At 44.0% G+C, this 25021-nt stretch overlaps 4 protein-coding genes and 1 long non-coding RNA gene across 7 annotated transcripts in view; 3 read left to right on the plus strand and 2 right to left on the minus strand.

The window, feature by feature from the left end:
- LOC120456553 overlaps window positions 1–15434 on the minus strand; it is a 163472-nt gene extending 148038 nt beyond the window's left edge. The window contains exon 1 of the long non-coding RNA XR_005616841.1: window positions 14149–15434. This is a non-coding gene — a long non-coding RNA (uncharacterized LOC120456553). The remainder of the gene's footprint in view (window positions 1–14148) is intronic.
- Window positions 6322–15911, plus strand: LOC120456537 (syntaxin-4). 2 transcript variants are annotated; one of them, XM_039643416.1, is made up of 7 exons: window positions 6322–6438; window positions 12618–12851; window positions 13394–13487; window positions 13556–13798; window positions 13879–13952; window positions 15442–15690; window positions 15754–15911. In XM_039643416.1, the coding sequence occupies exons 2-7, from the start codon at window positions 12810–12812 to the stop codon at window positions 15823–15825; spliced, it is 774 nt and encodes a 257-aa protein (XP_039499350.1). In that variant the 5' UTR covers window positions 6322–6438; window positions 12618–12809; the 3' UTR covers window positions 15826–15911. The 2 variants fall into 2 exon arrangements, with proteins under 2 accessions (XP_039499350.1, XP_039499349.1); XM_039643415.2 differs by lacking the exon at window positions 6322–6438 and adding an exon at window positions 11322–11960.
- Window positions 15912–16202: 291 nt separating this feature from the next.
- LOC120454971 (protein cramped) lies at window positions 16203–20591 on the plus strand. The gene is made up of 7 exons (XM_039640753.1): window positions 16203–16310; window positions 16489–17056; window positions 17302–17505; window positions 17564–19167; window positions 19234–19618; window positions 19688–19839; window positions 19908–20591. Exons 2-7 carry the CDS (start codon window positions 16516–16518, stop codon window positions 20007–20009), a joined length of 2988 nt encoding a protein of 995 aa, XP_039496687.1. The 5' UTR covers window positions 16203–16310; window positions 16489–16515; the 3' UTR covers window positions 20010–20591.
- A 105-nt stretch (window positions 20592–20696) lies between these two features.
- Window positions 20697–22661, minus strand: LOC120454973 (oocyte zinc finger protein XlCOF19). 2 transcript variants are annotated; one of them, XM_039640755.2, is made up of 3 exons: window positions 21862–22661; window positions 21564–21800; window positions 20697–21499 (listed from the first exon to the last, which is right to left on the minus strand). In XM_039640755.2, exons 1-3 carry the CDS (start codon window positions 22546–22548, stop codon window positions 20852–20854), a joined length of 1572 nt encoding a protein of 523 aa, XP_039496689.1. In that variant the 5' UTR covers window positions 22549–22661; the 3' UTR covers window positions 20697–20851. The 2 variants fall into 2 exon arrangements, with proteins under 2 accessions (XP_039496689.1, XP_039496690.1); XM_039640756.1 differs by having other exon boundaries at window positions 21564–21817; window positions 21862–21999.
- A 255-nt stretch (window positions 22662–22916) lies between these two features.
- Window positions 22917–24925, plus strand: LOC120454974 (mitochondrial import inner membrane translocase subunit TIM50-C). The gene is made up of 5 exons (XM_039640757.2): window positions 22917–23295; window positions 23380–23575; window positions 23633–24161; window positions 24225–24348; window positions 24408–24925. Exons 1-5 carry the CDS (start codon window positions 23064–23066, stop codon window positions 24596–24598), a joined length of 1272 nt encoding a protein of 423 aa, XP_039496691.1. The 5' UTR covers window positions 22917–23063; the 3' UTR covers window positions 24599–24925.
- Window positions 24926–25021: the final 96 nt, after the last annotated feature.

Raw genomic sequence — 25021 nt, forward strand, 5'->3', positions numbered from 1 at the left:
TGTGTGTGCACATCTCCGGGTTTGTGTGTGTGTGGTGGATATGATTTCGGAATTTTACCAAAAGGAAAAAGTCGGGAGGGAAAGCAAAAGAGGCTTTTTGCGAGGAAAACGAAAAGGAATGGAAAGAAGGCGGTAGTCGGAAAAAACAGAGGCGAATGCTTGTCCCGAGACCTTTGTTCCTACAGCTCGATGTACTACTCAGCTTTAGCCTTCAGTTTAAAGTTCCCTTAGAATTAAGTGCAAAATGCCTGCAGAATCATCAGACATTGATTTTTAGTGTGCGCCCAGAAGCTATTACATACGTACGTTCACCTTTCGCCCAATAATATCGATTGATAAACGAGTGCCGGTGATAGAGTCAATTGATTGAGTCAATTTGAAAATGATCAAAGACGGGGCAATTGGTTTATTATATGTCAAATGCTCATAAAGATAAATATGGATGATTCGCGAACATTTTGCCAGAAGCTAGAGAGACATTAGAGAATAAAAGCAATACATATTGCTATTTCAATTATAATATTTGACTAGGAATTTAATTTACATTGGTTAACTTCATTTCATTCATTTCAAGTCGTTTTCCCTTTAATTACTTGCTATTGCATACTAATTGATTTAATAATCAGTTAGCTCTGCATCTGGCTGGTATTTCAAAGTAAATTGGGGTTTAGAATGAATAAACTACGCACTGACTAATAAATTATATAAAATGTGTGACACACATTGTATGCATTACACAAACGTGGATTAATTCAAATTGAACTTGTTTTCTGTATCGTTTATATAATCAATCAGCATTAGCAAATTATTATTTTGGCAGAATAAATTCCTTATTAAGCAATCCACTTAAAGAATAATTTGACTTGCATGGGATAAATCAAAACATTTACATACTTTCACTAGCCCCGAGCAACTAAAGTTTGTGGAAAATGATATTAACGAAATGCTGCAAATTATCAATAGACCGGTTTTCAACACTCGCGGCAGACACTTAAATCCCTTTGCATTGTGGCAGGGACATATGTTTTTAGCTAAAAAGACGGAAAACTTCCGTTTTGGAATCGAACATTTTTCGGAGAAACTTTCCAACTTCCCAACTTGTTTCCGGATACAAAGACTTTCCCCCCTTGGCCCCCAAAAATTTGCTGGACACAGCTGGCCATTAAATGCAATGCTCCACATCGCTGCCCTCTCTCCCCAATCATATCTTCATCTCTACAGAGAAAAACCAGTTTGGAGCTTTACTCTGCGAAATACTCAAATATATACTTGCCTGCTTACCGAAATATTTACAAATTAATAATGTTTCATTATTTTGTCAACAAATTCAAACAAAATCACATGTCGTGAAGTGCAATGTGAAATATTTTTTAGAAACACAAGTAGCTTTTGGTTTTTCAGAGTGCATCTATTCTAGACAAGGAGAAAAGCTATTGAAGATGGCCTGCAGCAGATGTGGGTGTTGACATCTATGTCCTTCCATCTGTGTATGTGTGTGAGTGTATGTGGCGGGGAGAGGGGATTTCTGGGGTGTTGCCTGTGGGAAAATGTGCAAGGAAAATGCAATGACAAATAGGCGACAAAACGAAATGAGAAATATCGAAGGAGGAGCAAAGCGAGATGAAGAAATGCTCGAAGAAGGCAATGTTCCAGCTGAGATTAGAAAAGCATTTGTTCCAATCAAAAAGCCAACAAAAGAGAAACAACAGAGAGAAAGGGAGGAGGGGTGTGGGGGGGGTCTAGGTGGAGCGAAAGAGACGGTGACAAGGGCACCGAGGCGGCGTGTCCTTTGGCCCGGCCAAACAAAATGAAGGAACAAAGGACAAATGTGGGAAGATAAACTGCCGAGGCACGTGAATGTGGTTGACTCGCTGATGGAGGATCCAAAGCTGGGGAGCTGGGAAAATGGGTGAAAAATGTGTGAGAAACAAATGAAAAACGGGTAAAAGGAGACAGTAAGGTGTCAAGGCAAGGGCAAGTTTCAATTAGTATAGCAAAACTTAATTAAGCCATAATGGCCGCAGCTTTTCCACACTTTTGTCAAGCCATTGCATAAAGCTAAGTGGAAAACAATATGGCAGGGAAAGTCGACACAGACGACTTGAGAACCCACTTTTCTTTTTTTAGTCCACAAATATTGTTAATTATATATAATTATGTTATATGTAATACAATTGTCTTATAAAATAGACTTTTCAATTATTCCAATCGATGAAAAGCAGGCTTGGCCTGAAGCTTAAGCCGCTTTCACAAGGGAATTAGTCCATCAATCCAGGCAATGGATGAATGGCCAGCTGACTGACTGGATGAGCAACTGAATGGGTGACTGAGTGACTGACTGGATAAGCGAGTGAATGGCAGCGGACAGGATGCGGCAGGAGGTGTCAATGCCAAGTCCGCTCTCAACTGCATCTGCATCTTGGCGGTGACCTCCTCCCATTGTTAAATGCATGAAAAATTGCTGACGCGACGGCGGGATTCTTGAAGGATGCGCTCCCTGGGCATGGGCTCTGAGCTCCCAGCTCTCCGCTTCTCGGACGACCAGGTTCCGTAACTCATACGCCGCGTTGCCCGGCGATTTATGGCCACCGACTGCAAATGAACAAACCGTCCATTCCGCAGCCCCCTTTTCACCCGACTGTCGTTAAAATACACTTTGAAAATATGTGGAAACGCACAACGATTTTAGTAAAAAATCGCATTTGGTTTAGCTTTATTTTCAAATCAAACAATCTTTCCTTCATAGTTTAATTTATGTTTAAAAAATGTGTGTGGCTTGCAAAAGTTGATTTGATTTACTTGCACTCAAAGTGCACTTTTTATTTTTAAATACCTTGTTGTCTTTCCTGTGCCGCACTTTCTTGTCACTTTCTTGACAAATTGCATTTATTGCGTTTATTGAATTACAAATGCAACGGTTAATGGACAGGTGAGGAGGCGTGCAGCAGAAGAAGGCGTGGCACGGCACTCCAAGGAAAGCCCCCTCATCAGCTGCGGAATCCACTTCGGTTTCTATGGTCCCTCGCCTTTAATTAACCAAGCGGCCAACGAATTAATTAGCTGTAATGCGAGTAATACACTTCCGCAAAAAATGAGATACCCTTTATTGGGTCCAGGATTTTAAATATAATTGTACTGCTGATCTTAATAACACATAGATTTACATGACACTTTCGTTAATTCAAAGTTACTACCTTTAAATTTCAATTTTTACAAGTAGTTCCAAGTAGAACTTGGAATGAAAACTATAGATTATAATAAAACATCATTTTTAAACCGATTTCCAGTGTGCAACAGAAAATTCCCTCTGGCATCCGAAACCCCTGTTCATGTTGTTCAAATCAATTTGCTCGGCCTAACACGCTGTGAACTATAGCGATTTGAGTTTAATTAGCAAAATCCCCAGCTGGAGGGAAATTGTAGAGTCGAGGACTTGTTGGGTGCTCGGGTATCGGAGACAGGAGTGCAGGGGAGTCCCACGGACCTCGACGGACACGGGTTGCCTCAGGTGGGACAAGAGCCATTTGCATTTAATGCGCCACATTTGTTTGTGTCTGTTCGCGTGGCCAACTCGATGGAAAGATGGATGCGAATAATGTTAAGGACTCAGTCCACGGAGGGATTAAGGATGAGGGATGAGGCGGCCCAGTAGCCACGGAGCCTCAGATTTAAGCAACGTAGCCCATAAAGGGTACCAATTATCAATTAATACCTTCTAGTCCCCTCCTAATCAGCTTTAACTAAATTGTCCAACATATTATGCCGATATTCTATTAAGCAATAACACTGTTAGCTGCTTTTGGGCTGCGTGCTTCTAAATCGTTCTCGAGGTAAGGAAAATGTGGTCGTTGAAATATGAAAAGCGAGGGAAATAACTTAATAACCAATAATCTTTTGTTCTATTTATTCGAAAATAAAGCGTTAAATCAGCATAACAACTGGCAGCAACTCTTGCAACTACTTTGCGGTAATAGAAGTTTTTTGAATAGTAAATAAGAGCCTGGTTTAGCAAGTGCCACGACCCCTTCCACCGCAATTAACCGCCCCCAATTGCTCATTGTTTTTCGCCCACGCCTCGGCAATATTTCAAGGGTCAGACTCGGCTGGCTTACTTGGCCCACCGTCCCGCAACGATAACAACAAATAAAGTAAGTAAATTTAAGTGCTTAAGAAACCGTGTACTCGACGAACAACATACTCTAGAAAAATGGGTAATGGATGCATGGGTATATATGATACAATATAACCTATTGTACGTGCCTTAAACTTCTGAATTTCATGGGTCTAGACAAACATCTCAAGTAATTACTGCAATAATATGCTGTTGGTATTTATTATATATTACTTTCTTAGAAATTCTTGGGTACATTTGAAATTGTATCCGTTTTATTTTTAAGGAACAGGCATCGGGCATAATAAAAATATTTGCACAAATGTTAAGGCCGAAAGGTGGAGCTGCGCTGATTGTGTGCGACTCACGTAGTCGAACCGCAATAAATATTGATGAGCACACAAACACAACATTAAAACATTGTGCGTAGAGCGGTGGAGGTCCTGCGAACAGGACCTTACACACCCACACGTATCCGCCGGCTTCCCCTAATTTGTCTGGCACCCGCAGCAACAGTTAAAGGCAGTAAAATTTAATAACAATAATAATGCTAGTCCAGGAAATTCGAGGACTTCGCTTTATTTTTATGCCAATTGCCGTTAGAACGTGGGGACTTTGCCCCCGCAGAAAGGTTAGATACTAAGGTGAAAGCTTTACGGGAACGGCCCTGGAAATATATTAAATATTTACAGCCACAAAGAGGGGGATATGTCTTAAATTACACTGCAGCCAAATCATAGCGAACACGGGTGGTCCCAGTGGTTTCTGGCCCTTTATCATTTAGGAATTCCCTAAAAATCTGTCGGGGCGTTTTTTAATGAACTGCCAAATGCATTCTAGATATTAAGAAACAACAAAGGTTTCATTTTCAAGTGGGCAGTTCATTTTTGATTTGCGTTACAAGTATTAAAATATCGCGCAAAGTTTTTGATCTGCCCTCGCGTTTCACAGTAATTGAATTGACCCAGATCAGGTGCTTGGGTGTGTATGTATGTTTTTTGTTCTTGTGTTTGTGCTTAGGGGTCCATTTAGTTGGCAATTTCTCTAATAGGTTTACACTCAATCTACGAGGCTACTACGAGGTCCACCCTAAAATATCCACCTAAAGCAAGTGACGCCGAAGAGTAGGCAGCGCTTTTTGTTGCTTTTGTTGTTAGCTTGGCGGGACATTCAAGAGATTCGCTTCACTTCAAGGATACGATTCCACTGCGAACACAGGCGAAATGATAGCAGAGCTGGCCACAATTAATTTGTGGGCCGGCTGCAATTGATAATTATCGAAATAATTGATGTAATTGCCCGCGTTTGGTCAAATCGAATCCCACAATCAATGCCGCCCCAAAACGCACGTTGTGTGGTAACAGGAGTCGTCTTATTAAGTGCACTGAAACAAATTCTGGATGAAAGAAGCGGCACATATTCAGTAGAGTCAACTATTCCTACAGTATTGCAAGGAACAAAGGTTTCTCGGACACAGTGAATTTAAATTGCTTTTTAATTAAAATATACATAAATATACAAATATTTCTTCTGTGTAGAGGATGGCCTGCTGGGGGTTTGTAAAGGGCTTTATGGGGTGGTAAAGGGTGGTAAAGGGCCGTCAACTGAAAAGCACTACAATTTGATTTTGCTCGCTCAGCAGTTGTCCTAGTGATACAAGGCGGTAATCATCAAAGAGTTGGGTTACAGAGAACAGAGTAGGATCCTGGAAAGGCGAGTAAAGGGAGAGTTAGGGAACCATGGCCCTTTATGACACACTTTACACCCAGTTTGCGGTCGGTTGCGGTCTGGGACTCAAATGCATTGAATAGATAGTGGAAAGTCCGCTAGGAATGATTAATGTCATGCGTCATAATGGTCGAAGCAACATTGCATACATTTATTCATTTCATTGCAACATTGAATTTGCAAAATTAAACTACCAACATTAAATTTGCAACACTGAATGTGCAACATTGAATTTACAACATGGAACATGCAACATTGAATGTGCAACAATGAATTTGCAACATTGAAACATACATAGGTAACAACGCAAAACATTAAACATATCAAAATTTATTTTATCGACATTGTAATTTACATAATTTTACATAATTAATGTAATGTAAAATACAATTTCGTCCACCAATACTTGCAATTCCCAATCAGTTCTGACTCAATCCTCATGGGATAGCCGCTCTGACAGCTCATAGATCTGTTGACCGGAAGTTTTGAAGTGCTAGTAAGAGTAGTAGTTCGTCTGTCGGTGTGTGTGATTGTGGTTCCAGAAGCCACGTGGGTATGCCGTCGTCACTCTGGATGCAGTGCATCATGGACCTGACCAGGTATGTTCCACACTTAGGAGGTAGTTTATTAAATTATTTAATTAATAAAAAATAAATATTATTTAATAAACCTACATATTAAATGATTAAAATAAATATATATACTTATTCACACTTATTATATATATACTTATTGAAATTTTGCGGAAAATCGTTTTTCTGTTTTTTGCGAATATCAGTATTTTCATCACAGCATTCGAAATTTGCGGCAAATTCGTCGGATGCTCTTCAATTTTTAAGCCGGCCTGCGAAATGCTTCGCCTTCTCCTCCTTTTTGTCCATTTCCTTAAATGCATTTTCCAGAATATTCCTCTCCATATGCGAGTGATTTTCTCCGGCGAATAAGGCAAAATAAAAGAGATTTCACTTAACAAGTTTTAGTCTCTTCATATGCTTTGACAAATCCTTTGGCTGCGGCAAGGACTAAGAATGAAATTTGTCTTCGGACAGGACAATTGCTGGACCAGCCGGCAAAATAGAGAAGAATCAAGGGAAGGTGCTGGAGAGGGCATTGAGTGGAAAGACGTGTTGGCCAAAAGGACCTTTTTAGTGGGGGTTAAGTGTGGCAGCATAAGGACAACATGTTCTTGCAGCACCCAATCCTGGGCTCTGATTACAAAGTAAGTTGTTTACTTTGCTGTATCCTCGGCTATAGTTTTGCTTTATACAATCAACTTGGCTCGAGGATACCGTGAATATGGCCTTGTAAACGAATATATAAACTCTAATAGAAAACGAACGAAGGAGATTAGAGACACCTATTTATGCTGCATGAAATTGAATTTTCGTTGCTCAAAGAAAATTCATTTTTTCGGGTTTTCTTTACTTTTTTTTATGAGCTAGAGCTTATGAATTAATTTCTCGTTGTTGGTTTTTTACAAATTAGACTTAATTCTTCAGGAATAACCCCCGAATGCTTTTGATTTACACACCTTTAATTTATTTTTGGTCTTCTTGCTACCCATAACGGAATCTTCACCCATCGGCTTTGTGGAACGTGTCACTTCCTGTCCCCGTTCATCACCTTCTCGCATCCTATCAGCGAAGAGTGCTTTGTTGTCCTTTTGTGACTTTATTATAAACAAATAGGAGTAAAAATTTCCTTGGCTCTCAGCGAGCTTCTATCGCCTGCTGACGATGACAGGGCAAAAAGCAGGATGCACACAAGAAGGCTGCAGTGGAAGAAAACGATTTTACAGTGTTTCGTACAAAATCTCAAAAACTTTAATAGTTTTAAAGGAGATGCAGGTATATAACCGGTATAAACGGTTAAGATATAAAATCTATAAATTTCGGGAATAGGGTTAGGTTTAAAGTTTGTGCTTATTTTTTTGGTTTCATTATTGACGGATTGTTGTAATCTATTCTGTAACCCATTGTTCTCGGTGTATGACAAGGGGGCGGGGCGGTGGGCGTTGCTAAGGCGCTGAGAGGATGCAGGGCAAAGCAAAATATTGTCGCCTGCAATAAATGCCAAGCATCCGCTGCGACAAGAAGAACCGGAGCGTCGACGGAACGACGACAGGAAGCGACCGAACCACCAACCGCCATTATGAATGCAGCGCCATTTTGTTTTGCCCCCTTCCGCTCTATCTCTGCATGTGGGTGTGTGTGTATAGATATGTGTCTATGTGTGCATTTAAGTGTGTTTGTGTGTGTGTGCTCGCCATACTCCCCGATGCGTATACGATAAATAATGCGACTTGGCAATTTTCATTGCCTTTTCTGGGTTTTATGCTTTTTTTTGGAGACCCGACCTTAAAGTTTGAAGCTATCAGCTATTAAATATTACTAAACATGGGTCTATATACCTAACAAACACTGCGAGTGCTAAGCACACAATAATTAGTTATTTAATACAAAAGACAATCTTTGGCACAATAGCGACTTGGCAGTAAAAAGATACCATCAAATTGTGCATCACTCATACGCCCCGTGGGGCGTATTCTCCCTAGAGAATTTCAGCCACCCACCCACCTATATATGAATATAAACCAAAGCCGTCCCTGACATCCAACAAGTTTAATTAAAACACAAACTAAGAGCATAAACAAATGAATAATTCACATTACGATGTGGTGCACGCCCCACGTGAAGGACCCTTCTCTGTGAACCATCGAAACCGAACACTTATCCTGACCGCAACTAGTCAAAAATTTGCATTGGAAAAAAAACCGAACAAGAACCACAATGAAAATGGGAAAGGGGACTTTTTTTGGTTTCTGGTTTTTTGGTTGCGTTGGTGTGACTTTTATGCAAATGAAAGAGAGAAATATGAAATTTCGTTGCATAGTTTTGGGCGCGTATTTAAATTGGTGCGGATCAACCTTCTCATCCTTTTCTCCATCGCCCTGCACTTGCAGCTTGCCTTAAAGGCTTTAAAAGCAATTTGTCTACAGTTGTTTTTGGCACGTGAAATATTTGGATATTTTCCTCTGCCAATTTGGGTATGGGAACCACGCATCACGGGTATATCGAAATACATATCAACCCGGTAATTCTGTAGTACGAATTTAATTTCTAAATACATAATAACTTTCTTAATAAAAGTGTGAAAGTTTTGGACCGATTGGCCGGAAATTAAGATAAAAATCAAGATATTGATAGTGCAGGATATCGGCAGGTCTAATCCTTTTGGCAAGGGTTTAATTATTTATCATATTTTTTGTAGCTTTTGCCCCATTTTTTTTTCTTTTGACGAGTGCGAATTTAATCAAAAGTCAAAAAGCGCACACACTTGCCAGCCCTACCGCCCCAGTTGATTTTCCCAAAGCTGTCGCTTTTCCCCAGCTCCGCTAGCGCTTTCCACGAGTTTTCATTTCTCGTTTTGTGCGTGAGCCTCTGACCCGAATAAAAACAAACAAAAATAACAACAGAAGTGGTAACTAAGGTGGGGACAACGCACAAAAAGACTCATCAAAAACTCATAAATTTGCAATTTTCGACACATGACAAAATAAATTGTAAACAAAGGAAAGCGCGAGAGCCAAGAAAACTAACAAAAACCGGGACAATAAACTTGGAATGCCTATAGCAATATCTCCCCTTTTCAGACCTACTTGTTTATGGGAAAGCAATGCAAAAATATGGAAAGCGGGTGTTAAACTCAGAAAATATGTTGCTGTTTTGCCAAAAAATGACATTATAAAAATTAATGAATAAATAAATGTCACAACGATAAGCATATTATAAGCTGAAACAAATTTTAATAAGGAAAAAAAAACAAGAAATTCGTCTTTTTTGTAATCTCATTACCTAAACTCAATGAATTCTATGGATTGATAAAAATAAACTGCTTTGTATAGCCACTCCACCTAAATTGTGTTTTGCTTTGTTAAACAGTTTTTTTTTTTGTAACTTTACAATACAAAAGTGTACAATATCTCCATTGAGTCAGAGTTGTATACGTTCATTTGTACATAAAGGCGGATTCACGACTTTCGAGCAGTTGAATGCCTTTTAATAACGTGTTAGCAAGAAATCGTCGATTAATCAGATGGGAAATACGAGAAATGACATTTGGAATTTACAAAACCTTTCGAATCTATCTGATAAGAGATTGGTGGTTCAAATTGCACCGAAGAGCCACAAAACGAACTTATTTAAATAATATGACTCAACATGAGCAAGTCAAAAAAGAAAGTAATAAGTTTATTAATAAAAATTCAGAATGCCGAAGGGTATATTGAAGCGTATTCACGAATTCACATATGACACATTGTATTTCCAGATTGATTCGAAAGCTTTAACCTTATGGCGCTATATGCAGTTCAATTCAAAGTATCAGTATATCACGTATACGTACTCTTTTTGTAGAATCATTAGAGAGCGAAGAATTCGCGACACTATTCTTTTTTTCCGTCTCTTTAAATGACATGGCAACTTGAGAAGAATTGCGAACCAAATGAGAAATGGAAATTCGCAACTGTCTGGTGTTGATGGTTTTATTTTTTTATTGTTATTGTTGTTGACGTAGTTGAGGGCAGTTCATAAGCTTCGTTTTGCAACCGCAGGAACTGCTAAAATAAAGTGGGTACACCACGTAACTACCCAGTAATTAATTTATTATGTTAACTAAATTCGAAACAATCGATCAAAGAAACAACCTGAGAGTATTTAAGAAAACAAAAAGTTAAATTTACACAATTTACCTTTGTACTTCATACCAGTAACTAAACTCTTAATTAAAAAAAGTTGGAGAATACAAAATTTGACAATATATGCACCCTTGACCTACATAAGTCCGACCCGCTGATACCCTGCAAATGCATATGGAGGCACAGTACAAAGCAGCAATAGAAAAAAGTTCAACTAATTAGCGCAAGTGACTTTTGAACGTTCTCGTCGCAGGTTTATTTCTCTTACTCAGTCTTTTATTTCAATTGAACAGCGACATGGAGCGTGAAAAGTGCTGCAGCAACAGAGCAAAAAGCGGCAGAGCAATGTAGAAATATTTACCATACAACCGAGTAGAAATAATAATAAAAACAATTAACACATTTTTCCCCGCCGCCTAACCAGTTTTCATTTCGGTGGCAAAAGACGATTTATTCATTTTATTCGGAGACAGCTAAAAATGTAGATCGCTACTAACTACACATTATGTAGTACGAGTCTCCATCTTTATCGCTCTCCAGCTAAAGCACATAAACGTATCAAATACACTTGCGTTCAAGAAATCAAATACCTGCACCTGTTTGGAAATACACGTACATATAAATCTAAATTCTACTGCTGCATAAAATTTACATTTTCGAATTTTTCACAACTAATTTGAACTTCAAGTTAGCCAAACTAAAATATATACCCATATATAAATGCCTACTATTTTGGCCCACGCTGTAGCCAAAGTGTTTGCCGTCTTTAATCTTTTTGAATTGAAAGAAATCTCGGCGCGACTGGGAGGCTCTGCGTTTTTGTGCCGGCGTCAATTTTTCAGTTCGAAAACGTATGCGGCACGGTGAAGACAAAGGAATGGATTTTCAATAAATCGAATGAAATGTTGCGGAAAAATACATGTTACATTTTAAAATAAAAATACTGCAAGGCGGGTTTTTCAATAATCCATTATTTGTGATTATTTGTGTGTGTGCAACGAAAGAGCGTAGAAGAGAGAAAAGGGCCGCAAATAAATGGCAAATATGTGATAGGTGATAATCTCCCGCTCTCTCTCTCTCTCTAAATTTCCACCCCGCCCTGTCGCTTTTCGAAGGGCAAGCGGTAAATATTTAGGCGGCTCTTATCAAAAACTTGCGCGCTGATAAGCTTTGATAGCAGGTTTCGCTCTCTTCCGCGCTCTCAATCTAATTTTCCCATTCGCGAACAGCTGTTGGAGGCAACGACAACAACAAACTCAGAACCAACTCAGAACAAAGCTCAGAACCTGCTGAAAAGGATACAAAGTGGACATTTTGGAGTCGTGGATTATCAATTAAAGTAAAGTAGCTGGCACAAAATAATTCAAACCAAAGGCAGTCCAAGTTGCGGAAATGGGAAAAGATCGACTGCCCGAGCTTTTGCAGGTAAGAAAATATAAGAAACGTGGGTGGTTGGGAGGTTGGGATGAGGTAACTGCTAATTAGTTTTAAGCACAGTGGTTTGGCAGCACTCAAACCGTAATAAGAATAAAACAGTTAAAGTTATAAACAAGTTAAACGCATTTGGTGCTAATTTGCTAGGAAAATGAATCCACTCTTCTCGGTGAGAGGTAGTCGTAATCAAACTTCATTGCCGCCAAGTCTCAACACTTTCTGACCAAGGTGCTGCCCCCTTCCTTACAATTGGCCCAATCTCTCACACTTTTGTGAGCGCTTTTGGCACTATTTCGACTTGGTTGGCTTGGAAGAGGGTTGGGGGGGTGGGTGTGTTGGTTCTCTATGGCATTTATCAGATCGGCCAGAGATAACGACGATAATGTGGCCACACATCACACTTATGGGGCAACCCCGCGATTCCCCGGACAAAACTTTTAGCACTAAGTGAGTTTCAGTACCGAAGTCATTTTTATTGTTCATTTACACCGCGCCAGATTGTGAACAACACACAAACGTAAATAAACACAACCAAAGTTGGTAGTTTCTATTGAGTTTTTCGCAGTTTCTCAGTTTTTCGCTGCAGTTCGTTAGGATCGCATGGACCTATTTTGATTTTTTTGTACATTTTTGCTGTCTTAATTCCAGCGCTCATTGAGCACGAACTCGTCGAACTCGTCGTCGAACGGTTCACTGCTTTTGAACGTGTACAGTGGAACCACGGAGTTCATCATCGGCAACACCGGCGGGAACAATAATATCTATAGTGTCGTCAGCCAAAACTCCCACAGTAGCAACAGCAACAACAGCAGCGAACCCAAGGATCGGTACAGCTCCAAGATGTCGCACCATGGATCGAATGTGGACGACATACTCAATCCGGTGAGTTTAAGCATCGAACGAAATACGTGATGTGTAACCGACGCCTCAATGATAATCTCGATGTCGAATTAATTAATGGAAAATGAATAGTGCTAGAAGTGGCATTTTAAACCTTTAACTCTAAAAATATATACATATTTTGAAAGCTATTAATACTTAGCGAAGCTAAAACCCAGCCAAATAGTTAAACGTTTCCCTCAATGGAAATACAAGATCAGAGAGCCAGAGAGGGGAAACCCATATTTTGTTAAGGTTTACACATGCCTGTGTGCGCTTATGAATCAGCTGTATTACTCAATCGCTGCCGGCGTAGCGCGAAAACTCGTGATAAGTCCAGAAAAAAACCTTTTCTCATTAAGTACGTTTTTTAAGTACGTTTGTGGTTAAGAGAGCGCTGAAGAGAAGGGAAGTTGTCTCAATGTAAACAAACGGAGAAGCTCTCACAAAGTAAAACAAGCACTGCTTCCTTTTGAAGAATTCAATTAACTTTGCAATGGAAGTGAATATACAATATTAATAGATTTTTATGGTATCCTTTTTAGTACACGGAGATTCGCCAACAACTCGCACAGATAGCCGCCAACTTGGAGGCGATGAACCGCATGGCCCAAACCGTCAATCTGCGAACTTTTAACGGTGAGCATTTAAACCTAAAGTTCTGAATATTTCAACATACTTCATCGCGGTATAATCGAAATTCGCAGAGAACGAGATGGGTGAGCTTCACAGCAAAAACCTGAGGCTGGGCAATCAGCTAATGACGCGATTCAACGACTTCAAGGCGAATCTGCCGGCGGAAAACGATTACAGCTTGGAGGCAAGGATGAAAAGAACCCTTTTCTATGGACTTCACCAGACTTTCATCAATCTCTGGCACAAAAACGAGCTATTCCTGCAGAACTACGAGACCAAGGTCAAAAAGAATCTGAGACTGCATACAAAAATCAGTAAGTGTAATACAAAACTAAATACTTCCCCAACTATTAAGTTAATTTATTTAAGAATTTCGATACCATTTACTTTTCAGTTAATTCTGAAGCCAGCGAACAAGAAATCGAGTTACTCATCGAGAACAAGACAACCAAACTCTTTGTGGATAATGTGAGTAAAAAATCTTGATACAAACAACCAAGTCTTCTGTCCGATATTATTCCTTATCACTGGGAATATTAAAATTCCCGTAAAATTCATTCATGTATGTATATATTTAATACGTCTAGCATTTAGTTTGAAATTAAAAGCGATTTGGCTATACCAATTAAATATTGTACATAGAACTTAGCTGAGCTCAACTCACCTCGGTGTTATCCATTTAATTGACTATCACGTTTTCGATTTGCGAGAGGATCACTTTAATATTTATTTTAGCACAGCCTTACACAGAAAACAAATATTAAAACAAATTGAGGGATAAGAGAATATAACCACTATTGCCACTTTTTTAACACTGGTACACCACAAAAAAAAAAAAAAAAATAACACTGAAGCTCATTTGGTGTAAAACGCAAACAGCTACATACATACATATGTATGTTAATATGCACTTGCTATACCTACATACATATGTATGTTAACATGCACTTGCTATACATACAAACATATTTCACGCGCGATTGAAAACGCAAAATTACCGCGAATTAAGAAAGAGAAACTTCTGAACGCTTCGCATCGCAATGCCGGTAAACACTTGTAACGAATAAATAACAATTTTAACTTTTTAAACAATGCTAAATTCAATAAACTTAATTTCTCGGCGCGCAGTTAAAAAACACGTGATTTTATCGATGATCGCAAAGCAAAAAGGAAAGAGGAAGACTTGAACAGAGAACGACCAAGGACTAACGGTAAAGCTCACTCTCTTTGTTCCCCACTGTTGTTTTTACATCCTCTGTTAATTTTCGAGTAATGTAATTAAAAGCATTATTTCTGTAATACAATTTATTAAATAGATTAAAACATGAGATGTATAGTAAGGCTCTGCATATTAATATTGGATGCGCTCTAATATTTAGAATATATTTTCACAATCACTGGTTCACCATAAAAAAATATAAAAAAACAAATTGATCTTTTGGCGGAATACACACACTTGCATACAAACATATGTACATACGCCAACATGGATGTTAGCATGCAGATGCTATACATACAAACATATTTTGCGCGCGAGTGAAAAGAAAACGCAAAATTACCGCGAATTTAGGAAGAAATAGGCACAAACGCTGCTTTTCACACGACCGGTAATCGCCTTTATTCAATTAACAACATTTTTCACCATCTAAACAAAATTAAATTCAAAAAACTACATTTCGCGGTGCGCAATAAAAAACACGTGCGCTTTTCGATGCTCGCGGCGAAAACTGGAAGAGGAAGACATGCAAAGTAAACGATCAAGGACAAACGGTAAATCAGTGTTACATGAACTTATTCCCGTTTATTTTTTAACATTCTCTGTTAATAAACACATTTATTTACCACTTAAAATTCAGATCAAAAGTGTTGCTTAGGATTCGCAATAATATGGATTAGATATGCTTATAAATGGTTACATGTGTTTATTATTAGCTAATAAATAATTTTGGACTTTTAGTTTCTGCAGGAGACGGAGAAGGAGCGGCAGACACTGCGCGAAATGATGGACCGATTCAACGAGCTGCGCCGCCTGGAGAAGTCCATCGAAGAGGTCCACGCCCTGTTCATGCGCATCCAGACCTTGGTGATGGAGCAGAGCGAGGTGATCCAGCGGGTGGAGTTCCACGCCCAGCAGGCCACGCTCCACGTAGACAAGGGTGCCGACGAGCTGGACCAGGCGGAGCAGCACCAAAAAAAGGCGCGCAAGGTGGGCAAACTGGGGATCCCCGAAAGATTTGGGTTCTAAGCGATATTTCCCCTTTATTTGCAGAAAAAGATAATGCTCATCGTAATACTGGCAGCCATTTTGTTAGTATTACTCCTTGTTGGTATTTATTTGTGATGTACGTGAGACATTTTTTTTTTTTGCATATTCTTAAGAGTTACATTTAAGCAAAATAAACTTAAAAACCACAAGACTTTGTAATTATTGGAACGCGCTCATGTTATTAAAAACCTTAGTACAAATATTTCCTATACGAGTGCCATTAAATTAAAAGTTGGCTGTTTCATGTTGTTTTTGTACTTTACATTTTTAAATTTACAGAATGTAAACTAAATAACGGCCGGTACAACAAGTACGCATTTAGCGGGAAAATCGGCAAGTAACGAAAGCTTCAGCTAGAACTAGCTATTAGTGGCTGGTAAGCAGCCCAGCGGTCATTACTGTGGGTAAACAAAACAACTTAACAGCAACCACTTTGCGCCTAACAGCACACCCTCCACTGTTGATAGCACTCTGTTGGCCAACATCAACATCCCTGGCGTCTCGTTAATAATTTTTTTTATATAGTCGTTTAGCACCGATTTTCCATGTCTGATTTTTAGGTGAGTGCTCGTCGGAGCTTAGAAAAGCCTCTGTGAATGCTTTTGGTCAGTGGTAGATCACCCAGGGCGCGCGGTTCGGCGAAAACAGCAAGCAATCCGACGGTCCGGCGCCATTTTTCCCACTTTTCCCGGAAGACTACGCAGTTTAATTGTTATTGTCATTGATAATCCCGTTTAGGAGACAAGCGGATGTGGATTGGCCAACATGGAGGAACTGTGCAAGCAGCCGCAGCCACCACCACCACCGCCGCCGCCCCCTCCGTCATCCGTGTCCATCGAGGAGCCGCCGCTGGCAAATGGCAAGGGAGGAGGAGCAGCAGTTGTGCACCTAATAGCTAAGCTGCCCGAGGAGGAGCTCCTCGGCTCGGTGACCATGCACAATTGTCCGGGAACGCGGGCCAGTGCCCGGGTCATCCAGAAGATGAAGCAGGACCTGACGCGACCGATGACACCGCCGCCCAGCGAACGGGAGCCAAACAAAAAGGAAGAGAAGGCCGCCCAAAAGACGCCCAGCCAGTTAAAAACGGGCAGCGGCAAGACCACCTGGACGAATGTCGAGCGCAACTGCTTCTTCGACGCCCTCAATGAGTTTGGCAAGGACTTCGAGGCGGTGGCCAACTGCATCAACGCCAAGCTGAAGCGCCGCAACAGCAACAGCGACTATAGTTTCAAAACCAAGGACCAAGTACGCCAGCACTACTACCAGACCTATCACAAGATCTGCAAATACGTGCGCTTCTCGGATGGTAAGAGGGGTCGGGCTAGATGCGAGATGCCTCCTGTTCCGAAATCTTTTAATAACAAGCTTTGAGCGCCAAAAATCTGGTGTTTGCATGAAATTCCAGTGAATCGTTTAATTCCTAGAATTTAATGAGCTTTTGAAATGTTTGATTCCTAGAATTCAACTAGTTTTTGAAATGTTTAATTCCTAGAATTCAACTAGCTTTTGAAATGCTTATTATGTATTCACAATTTCATTCAATCGTTTTAGAGCTAAAAAAGCCCGCCCAGGAGCTGTACACGCTGATTAACTACGGCGAGATGCGCCGCAAGCTGCAGTTCCTCACGGAGAAGCACTTCATGAAGCTGAAGCAGCTGATTTACCAGGGCCAGATCACCGTGCGCTGCAAGGGCAAGAACATCCGCATCAAGACGCCATCATGCAAAGCGTTGCGGCGGCTAAATCAATTGGATGGTGAGTTCGCTTTCGAGTTCGCAATAAAGCCCAACTAATGCTTGAAACTGTATTGTAGACTCTCTGGAGGATATCCGGCTGCCCAGCAAGGTGGAGGTGCTGGTGACTCCCGCCAATATGGAGGCCTTTGGCCGCGTGCAGTCCCTGGCACAGAATCCACGCGGCAGGATTATAGTTCCGTTGCATAAGAAACTAATCAGCTTCATCAAGACGTTCGAGTACAAATGGCGCAGCGCCAATCAGCGTCTGCACGAGGAGAAGAGTGCCTACTTTCCCAGCAGCCTGGCTACCTCCACTACATCCAACAATAACAACAATAATAATAACAACAACAACAATGAAACGGAACCACTGCAGCCGGCGGTTCCATCGCTGGATCCCTCCATGTGCTTCCAGCCGAGGCCGGGAGTAGCCATCCACCGACCTTTACTCAGTATCACCGCCTACTTAAGCAGCATTAACATATGCTTGACGGCATACGAGGAGCGCATGGGCTTCAAAGTGCGCAGCGAGACCTTGGGTAACCTGGCCGGCATATCGGTGGCGGCCAGCAAGAGACCGCGGACGGAAAGCGGCTCCGAGAAGCGTTCACCGGAGACGAAGAAGCCCAAATCGGGTGCCAGCCCGCCGCTGGAAAAGAGTTTGGACGATGGACCCTTGCTGGAGGGTAATCTGATGAAGATGGAGAATAGCAGCGGCGATGAGCTGGGCGAGGAGATTCACGAGTTTCTCGGCGACATATTGGAGGCGCCGCCGCATCCGCAGGCAGCCACTATTCCACCTATTTCAGCTCTTCCAGCTCTTCCAATCCCTAGTGATACAACAACTGTTGCTGTCGCGCTCGAAGCTTCCGCAGATCCTGTGCTACAGACTGATCCAGCCACCGCTGATCTATCTCATCCACTGGCGACCACAGTGCTACAAGCTTCCTGTGCTGGCGCTCCTGCTCCTTCCACTCCTGTATCTGGTTCGTCGTCGGCGGCACCGCCGGTTGCCCGCTCCAAACGCAAAGAAGCCAAGGAGGCGGCGGCCGCGGCACAGGCGCGAAATTTTAAGCCCCTGCTCAGCGACGACATCCTTAAGAGAATCCGCAAGGGCTGGACACAGGCAAATGCGGCGGACATAACCATTGGCGATCTGTACGTGGTCTTTGGCCAGGACTCCAAGCTGGAGCTGGAGTATTACTGGTGTGAGGTGGACAGCGCGACTGCCATGGCACCCAGCATACTAGCAATCAACACCGTAACGCCAAGCTCCTCGTCGGTGGCCACGCAAACCGGCACCTCTTCTTCCAGCAACGCCACGACCACAACAACCGCATCTTCCACCTGCTTCGTCAGCAATGCGAGCACAACGTTGCCCTACAATCCCAACGACTGTGATAGCGTGGAACGCGTCAAGGCCGTCACCACGTCGTCGGTGAGCAACAAGCTGAAGCACCTGTTGCTCGTGGCCAATCTCAGCGAGCGCGTGCGCAAGCGCCAGTGCAACTGCGGCCACACGTGCGATCGCAAGCGGGACCTGATGACCAAGGCGCAGCAGCTGGCAGAGGCGACGGCGGCCACCGGCGGCGTTAGCCTGGCGGAGGGCAACTTCCGCACGCCAATGCTGCCGGTGAGGAGGCCCATATCCAACATCGATCCTGTGCGCCAGCTCTCAGCGGTAAGTGGGCGCTTTTGTTATGGGCGCAACTTCAATGACCCAAGTAAATGCATTAATTGCTTGCAGCTCACGCGGCAAAAGATCAGTCGCCAGGTGCTCGTGCAGCGCCGTCTCCTGCCCCCCACATCCATTGGCGGTCGTCCGTACGACCTGTTGAGTGTGCGCCAACTGCACAGTGGCCTTTTCGAACCGATCGATCGCCTCGATGGTACCAGCTCTACTTCCAGTTCCAGTGGCATCAGCTCCTCCGGCTCCAAACCAGATTCCAGCATGGGTGCGACGCTAGTTTCACAGGATCAAGGGCCAGAGGATCAGGGGGCGTTGGAGTTCCTCAACGACGAGGCCACGCAAGCCAGCGCTCGAGATATGCCCAATCTGGACATTTGTGTGGCCACCAGCACGACTGGCGTCAGCAGTTCCCTGACGGAGGCGGTGCAAGACGACAGCACATGTAAGAGCATCAACCGTTCGGTTTCGGTTACTTTGTTATTGACACTTGTGCAAATCTTTTCGCTGGCAGCTCAAAACTTCTTCCACGGCAGCGTAAGTCCGATGCACTTGCTCAGGGACTCAACATCCAATGCGCGCTGGCTGGAGGACAATATCAATGACTTCTCGTTGACTTCGCTGCTGGGCCATCTGGATGGCATTGATGCCACCCGGGATATACTGGTAAGTCCACATGGCACACCCCCTTTCCATTCCATTTATTTTTGATAACTACTTAACACAATCGATAGGATCCGTCGTCGAGCATGTCGGTGATCAGCGAGAGTAGCGTGGACTTTCGGCACAAGTTCCAGGAGATCGCCGCCCTGCTGCAGCAGCAGGAGAAGGATTAGCAGTGGATTGGCAGTGGCAACTGCGGCAATCCGGTCGTGTCCCCTTTGTTTATGTACCCAAAAAAATGCGGAACCTGAGAAGAGAGAGCCAAGGATGATGGGGATCGTCCAAGCGGATAGCCACGTGTGCCTCCAAGCCTACACATATGCGCATATCTCAATGATATTATTCATAATACCCCGCACGTTATACCCCCACTTACATTTATGTTTTTACGCGACTTTTTGTGATCTATACTCATTTTATGTATGCCAAGTATTAGCAAGCACTCACATTGTCTGAACATATATATTTATTTATACATTAACTCTATGTATCACGCGAACGCGAACGTGAACGCGAAGCTCCCACATTTTTAATTCTCAACCCATTTGTTTGTTACCCGCTCGCACACTCGTTCCGCACTACTCTAATTGGTTTCTAGCGCCTAAGTTGCCTAAGTTCGATTCAGCATAGTTTGTAGCCCTAAATCGCCAAAACCCTCACAGCAAATCCCAATCAAAACTTCCATATGTATAGAGATTCTCCACCTGATAAACTAAAGCTCACATTAAATCAAAAATCGAAATCCCCTCAAAAGACTCGAAAATGTTGGCAAGTCTGCCCTTGTTGACGTTGACCATATGTAAAGCACATTATTTGGGTGGGAAACATAACAAATAACAAATTTTATCCTAGGGCGTATGTAACAATAGTAACACTTTAAACTTGTTATTATATGCAAAGGAAAGTACCGAAAATAAAAGCGAAATGAACTAAAACTAATGCACCTAACTACTGCATTAACAATAATAATAACTGATAGGCTAGAGATTCACAAGCAACAGTAGAGCCTCCGCATTCAGGTCTCTTCAGGTTGATCCTGCTGCACCAGCAGGACATCCGCCTTGCGGCGGTCGCCCCTCTTGCGCTGCCTTCCCGCCGAATGCGACTGCAGGTGGATGCCGAGGGAGATCTGACGCTTGAAGGACTTGCCGCACTGCTCACAGCTGAACGGGCGCTCGCTGCTGTGGACGAGCATGTGGCGGTTGAGCTCGGACCTGCTGCCAAAGCTGCGCTTCTGGCACACCTGGCAGTGGTGCGGCTTTTCCTGGCTGTGGCACCGCTTGTGGGCAATCAGGTTGCTGGAGTACCGGAAACTGCGACCGCATATGTCACAGCCATGCGGCTTCTCGCCCGTGTGCGTGAGCATGTGCTTCTTGTAGCCGGACTTTTGGGTCAGCCGCTTGCCGCAGATGCTGCACTCGAATGGCTTGATGCCGCTGTGGATTAGCAGGTGTGTGCGCAGCGAGGACGCCTGCCGGTAGACCTTAAAGCAGGTGGGACACCTATTCGGATTGTTTCGATCGTGCAGCGTCACGTGGCCGTCGTGGGCGTTTCGGGTCTTGAAGGACTCGCCGCAGATCTTGCAAACGTACGGCGTGGCCGTGCCATGTAGCTGCATGTGGTACTTGAACGAGTTGTTGGTGCTCAATTGCTTGCCGCAGATCTGAGGAACACAAGGCTTGAGTGAGCTACGCTTTGGGATCATTTGCGATTGAGGGTCAGCTTACTTGGCACTGCAGGGAGGGATTAAGAGGTTTCCAAAGGCGGCTCCTGCTGGCCACAGGTTGCTCTGCTTTCTCCACAATCTCGTACAGATCTTCGCCAGCTCTGGACTGCACAACGGGCTCAACTTGGAGCGAATCTTCCATGCTGTGGACTTGGTTTGCTTGGCGTATGTGGTGCGGGCTATGCAGCGTCATGTGGTGCTGAAAGATCCTCTTGCTGCTTAGTTGTTTGCCGCAAATCTGGCGAAAATGGGATACTAATTTGGGATTACATACTTAAAACTCAGTGCTCAGTACTCACGAGACATTGCAGCGCGGGTTTGGATTTCCGTACCCTGCTCTTACTGGCCAATGGTTCGCATTTCACTGGAGCTTCCACTAGACGTTGCTTCGCATCGTCGATCACCTCGTACAAATCCTCGCCTGCTTTGGGATCCAAGTAGATCTCCGCAACAGTGTGACTATTCTGCTCCTCGTAGTTCTCCTTCTCTGGCAACTCCTCCTGCCGTTCCAGTTCAAGATCCAGCCTCTCCTTTTGCATACTCGGCTCCTCCTCATCTGATTCGACGACCAGCTGATCCGCCTCATTTCGCATAGTTTCTGCAGCATACACAGCCACCTCCTGCTCATCGAGCACAAGTACAAAGTCATCTGGAATCTCAGGTGACAGCCTGTCTCTAGGATCCTGTCCCGCGTGGATCCTCTTGCTGCGGCAAAAGTCCGCATGACTCTGCCGCAGTAATCTGTCCATGCGGTGGACACTGCGCTTGAACTCCAGCGAGAGGCGCAGCTTGGCCACGCAGCCCGGGCAAATGTGGTGGGGCAGGAAGAGCTCCGACTCCAAGATCTCCAATCCGCTGCAGTAGCTCAGAATGTTGGCCAGAGTCGCCAGTTTGCCGGCAATAAGGTTGCTGAGCGGCTTGAAGAGCGGCAGGCAGCGGGGCGATGCAGTGTGGCAAACGCGACACAAAGCATCCGGCGGCGACATGGCAGTCCTGCGTTGGACTTTCCAATAAATAAACTAAACAAACTTTCAAGTAAATAACAAATTCTAGCGTCCGGAACAGTGATGTCAAAACTCAGCTGATCCATTAGTGCTGGCACTGCAAAGAGCTAGCTTGGAAATAGCCAAAGGTTGTACAGGTCCATAAAGGCGCTTATGTGACTGGTGGCTTTTCACTTTAATTTTTTCTTAATTTAGGCTAAACCTAAAAGCGTGCTTAGTTAATTGTCAGAATCAATATAAATAAGTGTATTTGCATCAGATGCCGATAGATCTGGCTAGAAAAATGGGCAATTTACAGCTGCTGCGAGCCACGTGCTAAAAGTGCTAACGCCTGCTGTCGACTGGCAGTGGCCAAATCAAAATCCCTAACGCCAACGCCGTGCCGGTGCGAAGTTGAAATTTTTGTTGGAAATTTTGTAAAAGAAAAAAGTCGCTGCTAGCCGAGCAGGACTCGCGAACGGCGCCTAGGACTCTAAAATCGGGAAGGGAAGCGAAGCATGAGCATGAGCATGGCACCGGCCACCGTCCTCCACTTGCTGCGCGGCCTCAGCACGCCGCGCGTTCTCACCCGAATCCATCAGCACCGCGCATTGGGTAATCACCATAACCACCACCACCACCAGCACAACCAGCAGCACCAGCGACTATCCACATGCACATCGGCAGCTCCTCCGCCATCGGCGCTCTGCCCCATCCTGCGCACAGCCCGCGGCTACAGCAGCACAGCCAGTAAGTGACTCCCTAATCCCATCCAATGCAATTCAATTCAATGTAATCGAATGCAATCCCATGTGCCCTTTGCCCGTTTTGCAGAGCAAGAAGCAGCTGGAGAAGCCACTGGTGCGGCCACTGAGGCGACCCCGTCTCCCGTATCGAATGCCCCGCTGCTGGCCAAGCTCTTTCCGCAGACCTCGCCGGAGGTGGACACCAATGCCGAACAGGAGCGACAGAAGCAGCAGGAGGAGGAGGCTAAGGAGAACGAGCGCGCCTGGAAGCGCATGAAGCTGGGGTAAGCTCGCTCTCGCTAATCTAATATGTGTGCATATTTATAACGATGCTCCTGCAGCTTCGCAATCTTTGGAGGCGGCGGCGTGGCTGCTGGACTGTGGGCCGTCTACGAGTTTGGCAAGCCCGAGTTGGATCCCAACGGGCAGGCGATCGAGGACGAGTTCACACACAAGCCGCTGGTGCAGCAGTATCTGCAGCGGATGTGGAAGAGCATCCACTACTATCAGCGCATGATTCAGGAGCCGTCGCGGGCCAAGCTGCTGCCCGATCCGCTCAAGCCGCCGTACGTGCAGCCGCGCTATACGCTTGTGCTGGAGATGAAGGACGTGCTGGTGCATCCGGACTGGACCTACCAGACTGGCTGGCGCTTCAAGAAGCGTCCCGGCGTCGATCATTTCCTTGCCGAGTGCGCCAAGGACTTTGAAATAGTTGTCTTCACCGCCGAGCAGGGCATGACCGTGTTCCCCATACTGGATGCGCTTGATCCCAACGGTTACATTATGTACCGCCTGGTCAGGGATGCCACGCATTTTGTGGACGGACACCATGTGAAGAATCTGGATAACCTCAATCGCGACCTGAAGAAGGCAAGTGCAGACAAATTAAGCGTTTTTTTCCTTTGCAATCATGTAGAAAATGAAACATTTTAGGTGATTGTTGTTGACTGGGATGCGAATGCCACCAAGATGCATCCGGACAACACATTCGGCATGCCTCGCTGGCATGGCAATGACGATGATGGGCAGTTGCTGGACCTCATCGCCTTCCTGAAGAGTAAGTGGTTACACAATGAAGGGTAAACAACATTGCGCTCATAGTGCCTTTCCCCACAGTAATTGCACAGAGCAACGTGGACGATGTGCGTGAGGTGCTCCACTACTATCGCCAGTTCGACGATCCCATCAATCAGTTCCGGGAAAACCAGCGCAAGTTGGCCGAACAAATGCAGGAGGCGGAGCGCATCGAGCAGTCGAAGACCAAGCCCATGGTCAAGCAGTGGTCGCGCAACATTTTGGGGCGCTAGGAGGCTGGCCATCGCGCACACCCCGTCCCGTTCCATATGCATACCTTAACCTTCCTTCCGCCTGCCCCGGAGCACACACAAACAAACATACCCTGCAGCAGCACACTGGCCATATTTTTTCGTCGACTAAGAGTAGGAGTAGGAGTTGGAGAGTAGGCAGCAGGTTGGGAAGGCACGCTTTTTCCTTTGCTCCTTTGGGTGAAGTGAGGACAAGGCGCCTGCTTTTGTTTTATTAAATAACTAAACTTGCTTGTTTTTGTTGTTTGGCAATGTAATCATAATATTATTATAAACAGACGACTTAACCGCGAAACCAAATACAAAACACATCCATGTCTTTCATTGCGCCAGCAGCGGACACCTTGGATGTGCGTTATCTTATCAAAAAGTTATCAAAAGTGGATATGAGTGGCTAAAACCACT

The sequence above is a fragment of the Drosophila santomea genome, chromosome X, assembly GCF_016746245.2.
Source record: "Drosophila santomea strain STO CAGO 1482 chromosome X, Prin_Dsan_1.1, whole genome shotgun sequence".
In the NCBI taxonomy this organism is placed as follows: domain Eukaryota; kingdom Metazoa; phylum Arthropoda; class Insecta; order Diptera; family Drosophilidae; genus Drosophila; species Drosophila santomea.

What these genes read in the sequence shown, in the direction of transcription:
- LOC120454973 (XM_039640755.2), bottom strand. Translation starts at nt 22,548, where the DNA reads ATGTCGCCGCCGGATGCTTTGTGTCGCGTTTGCCACACTGCATCGCCC. An exon ending in AACCCGCGCTGCAATGTCTC is followed by an intron (nt 21,801 to 21,861) that starts GTGAGTACTGAG and finishes CATTTTCGCCAG; the next exon opens with ATTTGCGGCAAACAACTAAG. An exon ending in ATCCCTCCCTGCAGTGCCAA is followed by an intron (nt 21,500 to 21,563) that starts GTAAGCTGACCC and finishes TGTGTTCCTCAG; the next exon opens with ATCTGCGGCAAGCAATTGAG.
- LOC120454974 (XM_039640757.2), top strand. Translation starts at nt 23,064, where the DNA reads ATGAGCATGAGCATGGCACCGGCCACCGTCCTCCACTTGCTGCGCGGC. An exon ending in TCAATCGCGACCTGAAGAAG is followed by an intron (nt 24,162 to 24,224) that starts GCAAGTGCAGAC and finishes GAAACATTTTAG; the next exon opens with GTGATTGTTGTTGACTGGGA. An exon ending in CCTCATCGCCTTCCTGAAGA is followed by an intron (nt 24,349 to 24,407) that starts GTAAGTGGTTAC and finishes CTTTCCCCACAG; the next exon opens with TAATTGCACAGAGCAACGTG.
- LOC120454971 (XM_039640753.1), top strand. Translation starts at nt 16,516, where the DNA reads ATGGAGGAACTGTGCAAGCAGCCGCAGCCACCACCACCACCGCCGCCG. An exon ending in CTGTGCGCCAGCTCTCAGCG is followed by an intron (nt 19,168 to 19,233) that starts GTAAGTGGGCGC and finishes AATTGCTTGCAG; the next exon opens with CTCACGCGGCAAAAGATCAG. An exon ending in GGTGCAAGACGACAGCACAT is followed by an intron (nt 19,619 to 19,687) that starts GTAAGAGCATCA and finishes TTTCGCTGGCAG; the next exon opens with CTCAAAACTTCTTCCACGGC.
- LOC120456537 (XM_039643415.2), top strand. Translation starts at nt 11,928, where the DNA reads ATGGGAAAAGATCGACTGCCCGAGCTTTTGCAG. An exon ending in GAGACTGCATACAAAAATCA is followed by an intron (nt 13,799 to 13,878) that starts GTAAGTGTAATA and finishes TTTACTTTTCAG; the next exon opens with TTAATTCTGAAGCCAGCGAA. An exon ending in CCAAACTCTTTGTGGATAAT is followed by an intron (nt 13,953 to 15,441) that starts GTGAGTAAAAAA and finishes TTGGACTTTTAG; the next exon opens with TTTCTGCAGGAGACGGAGAA.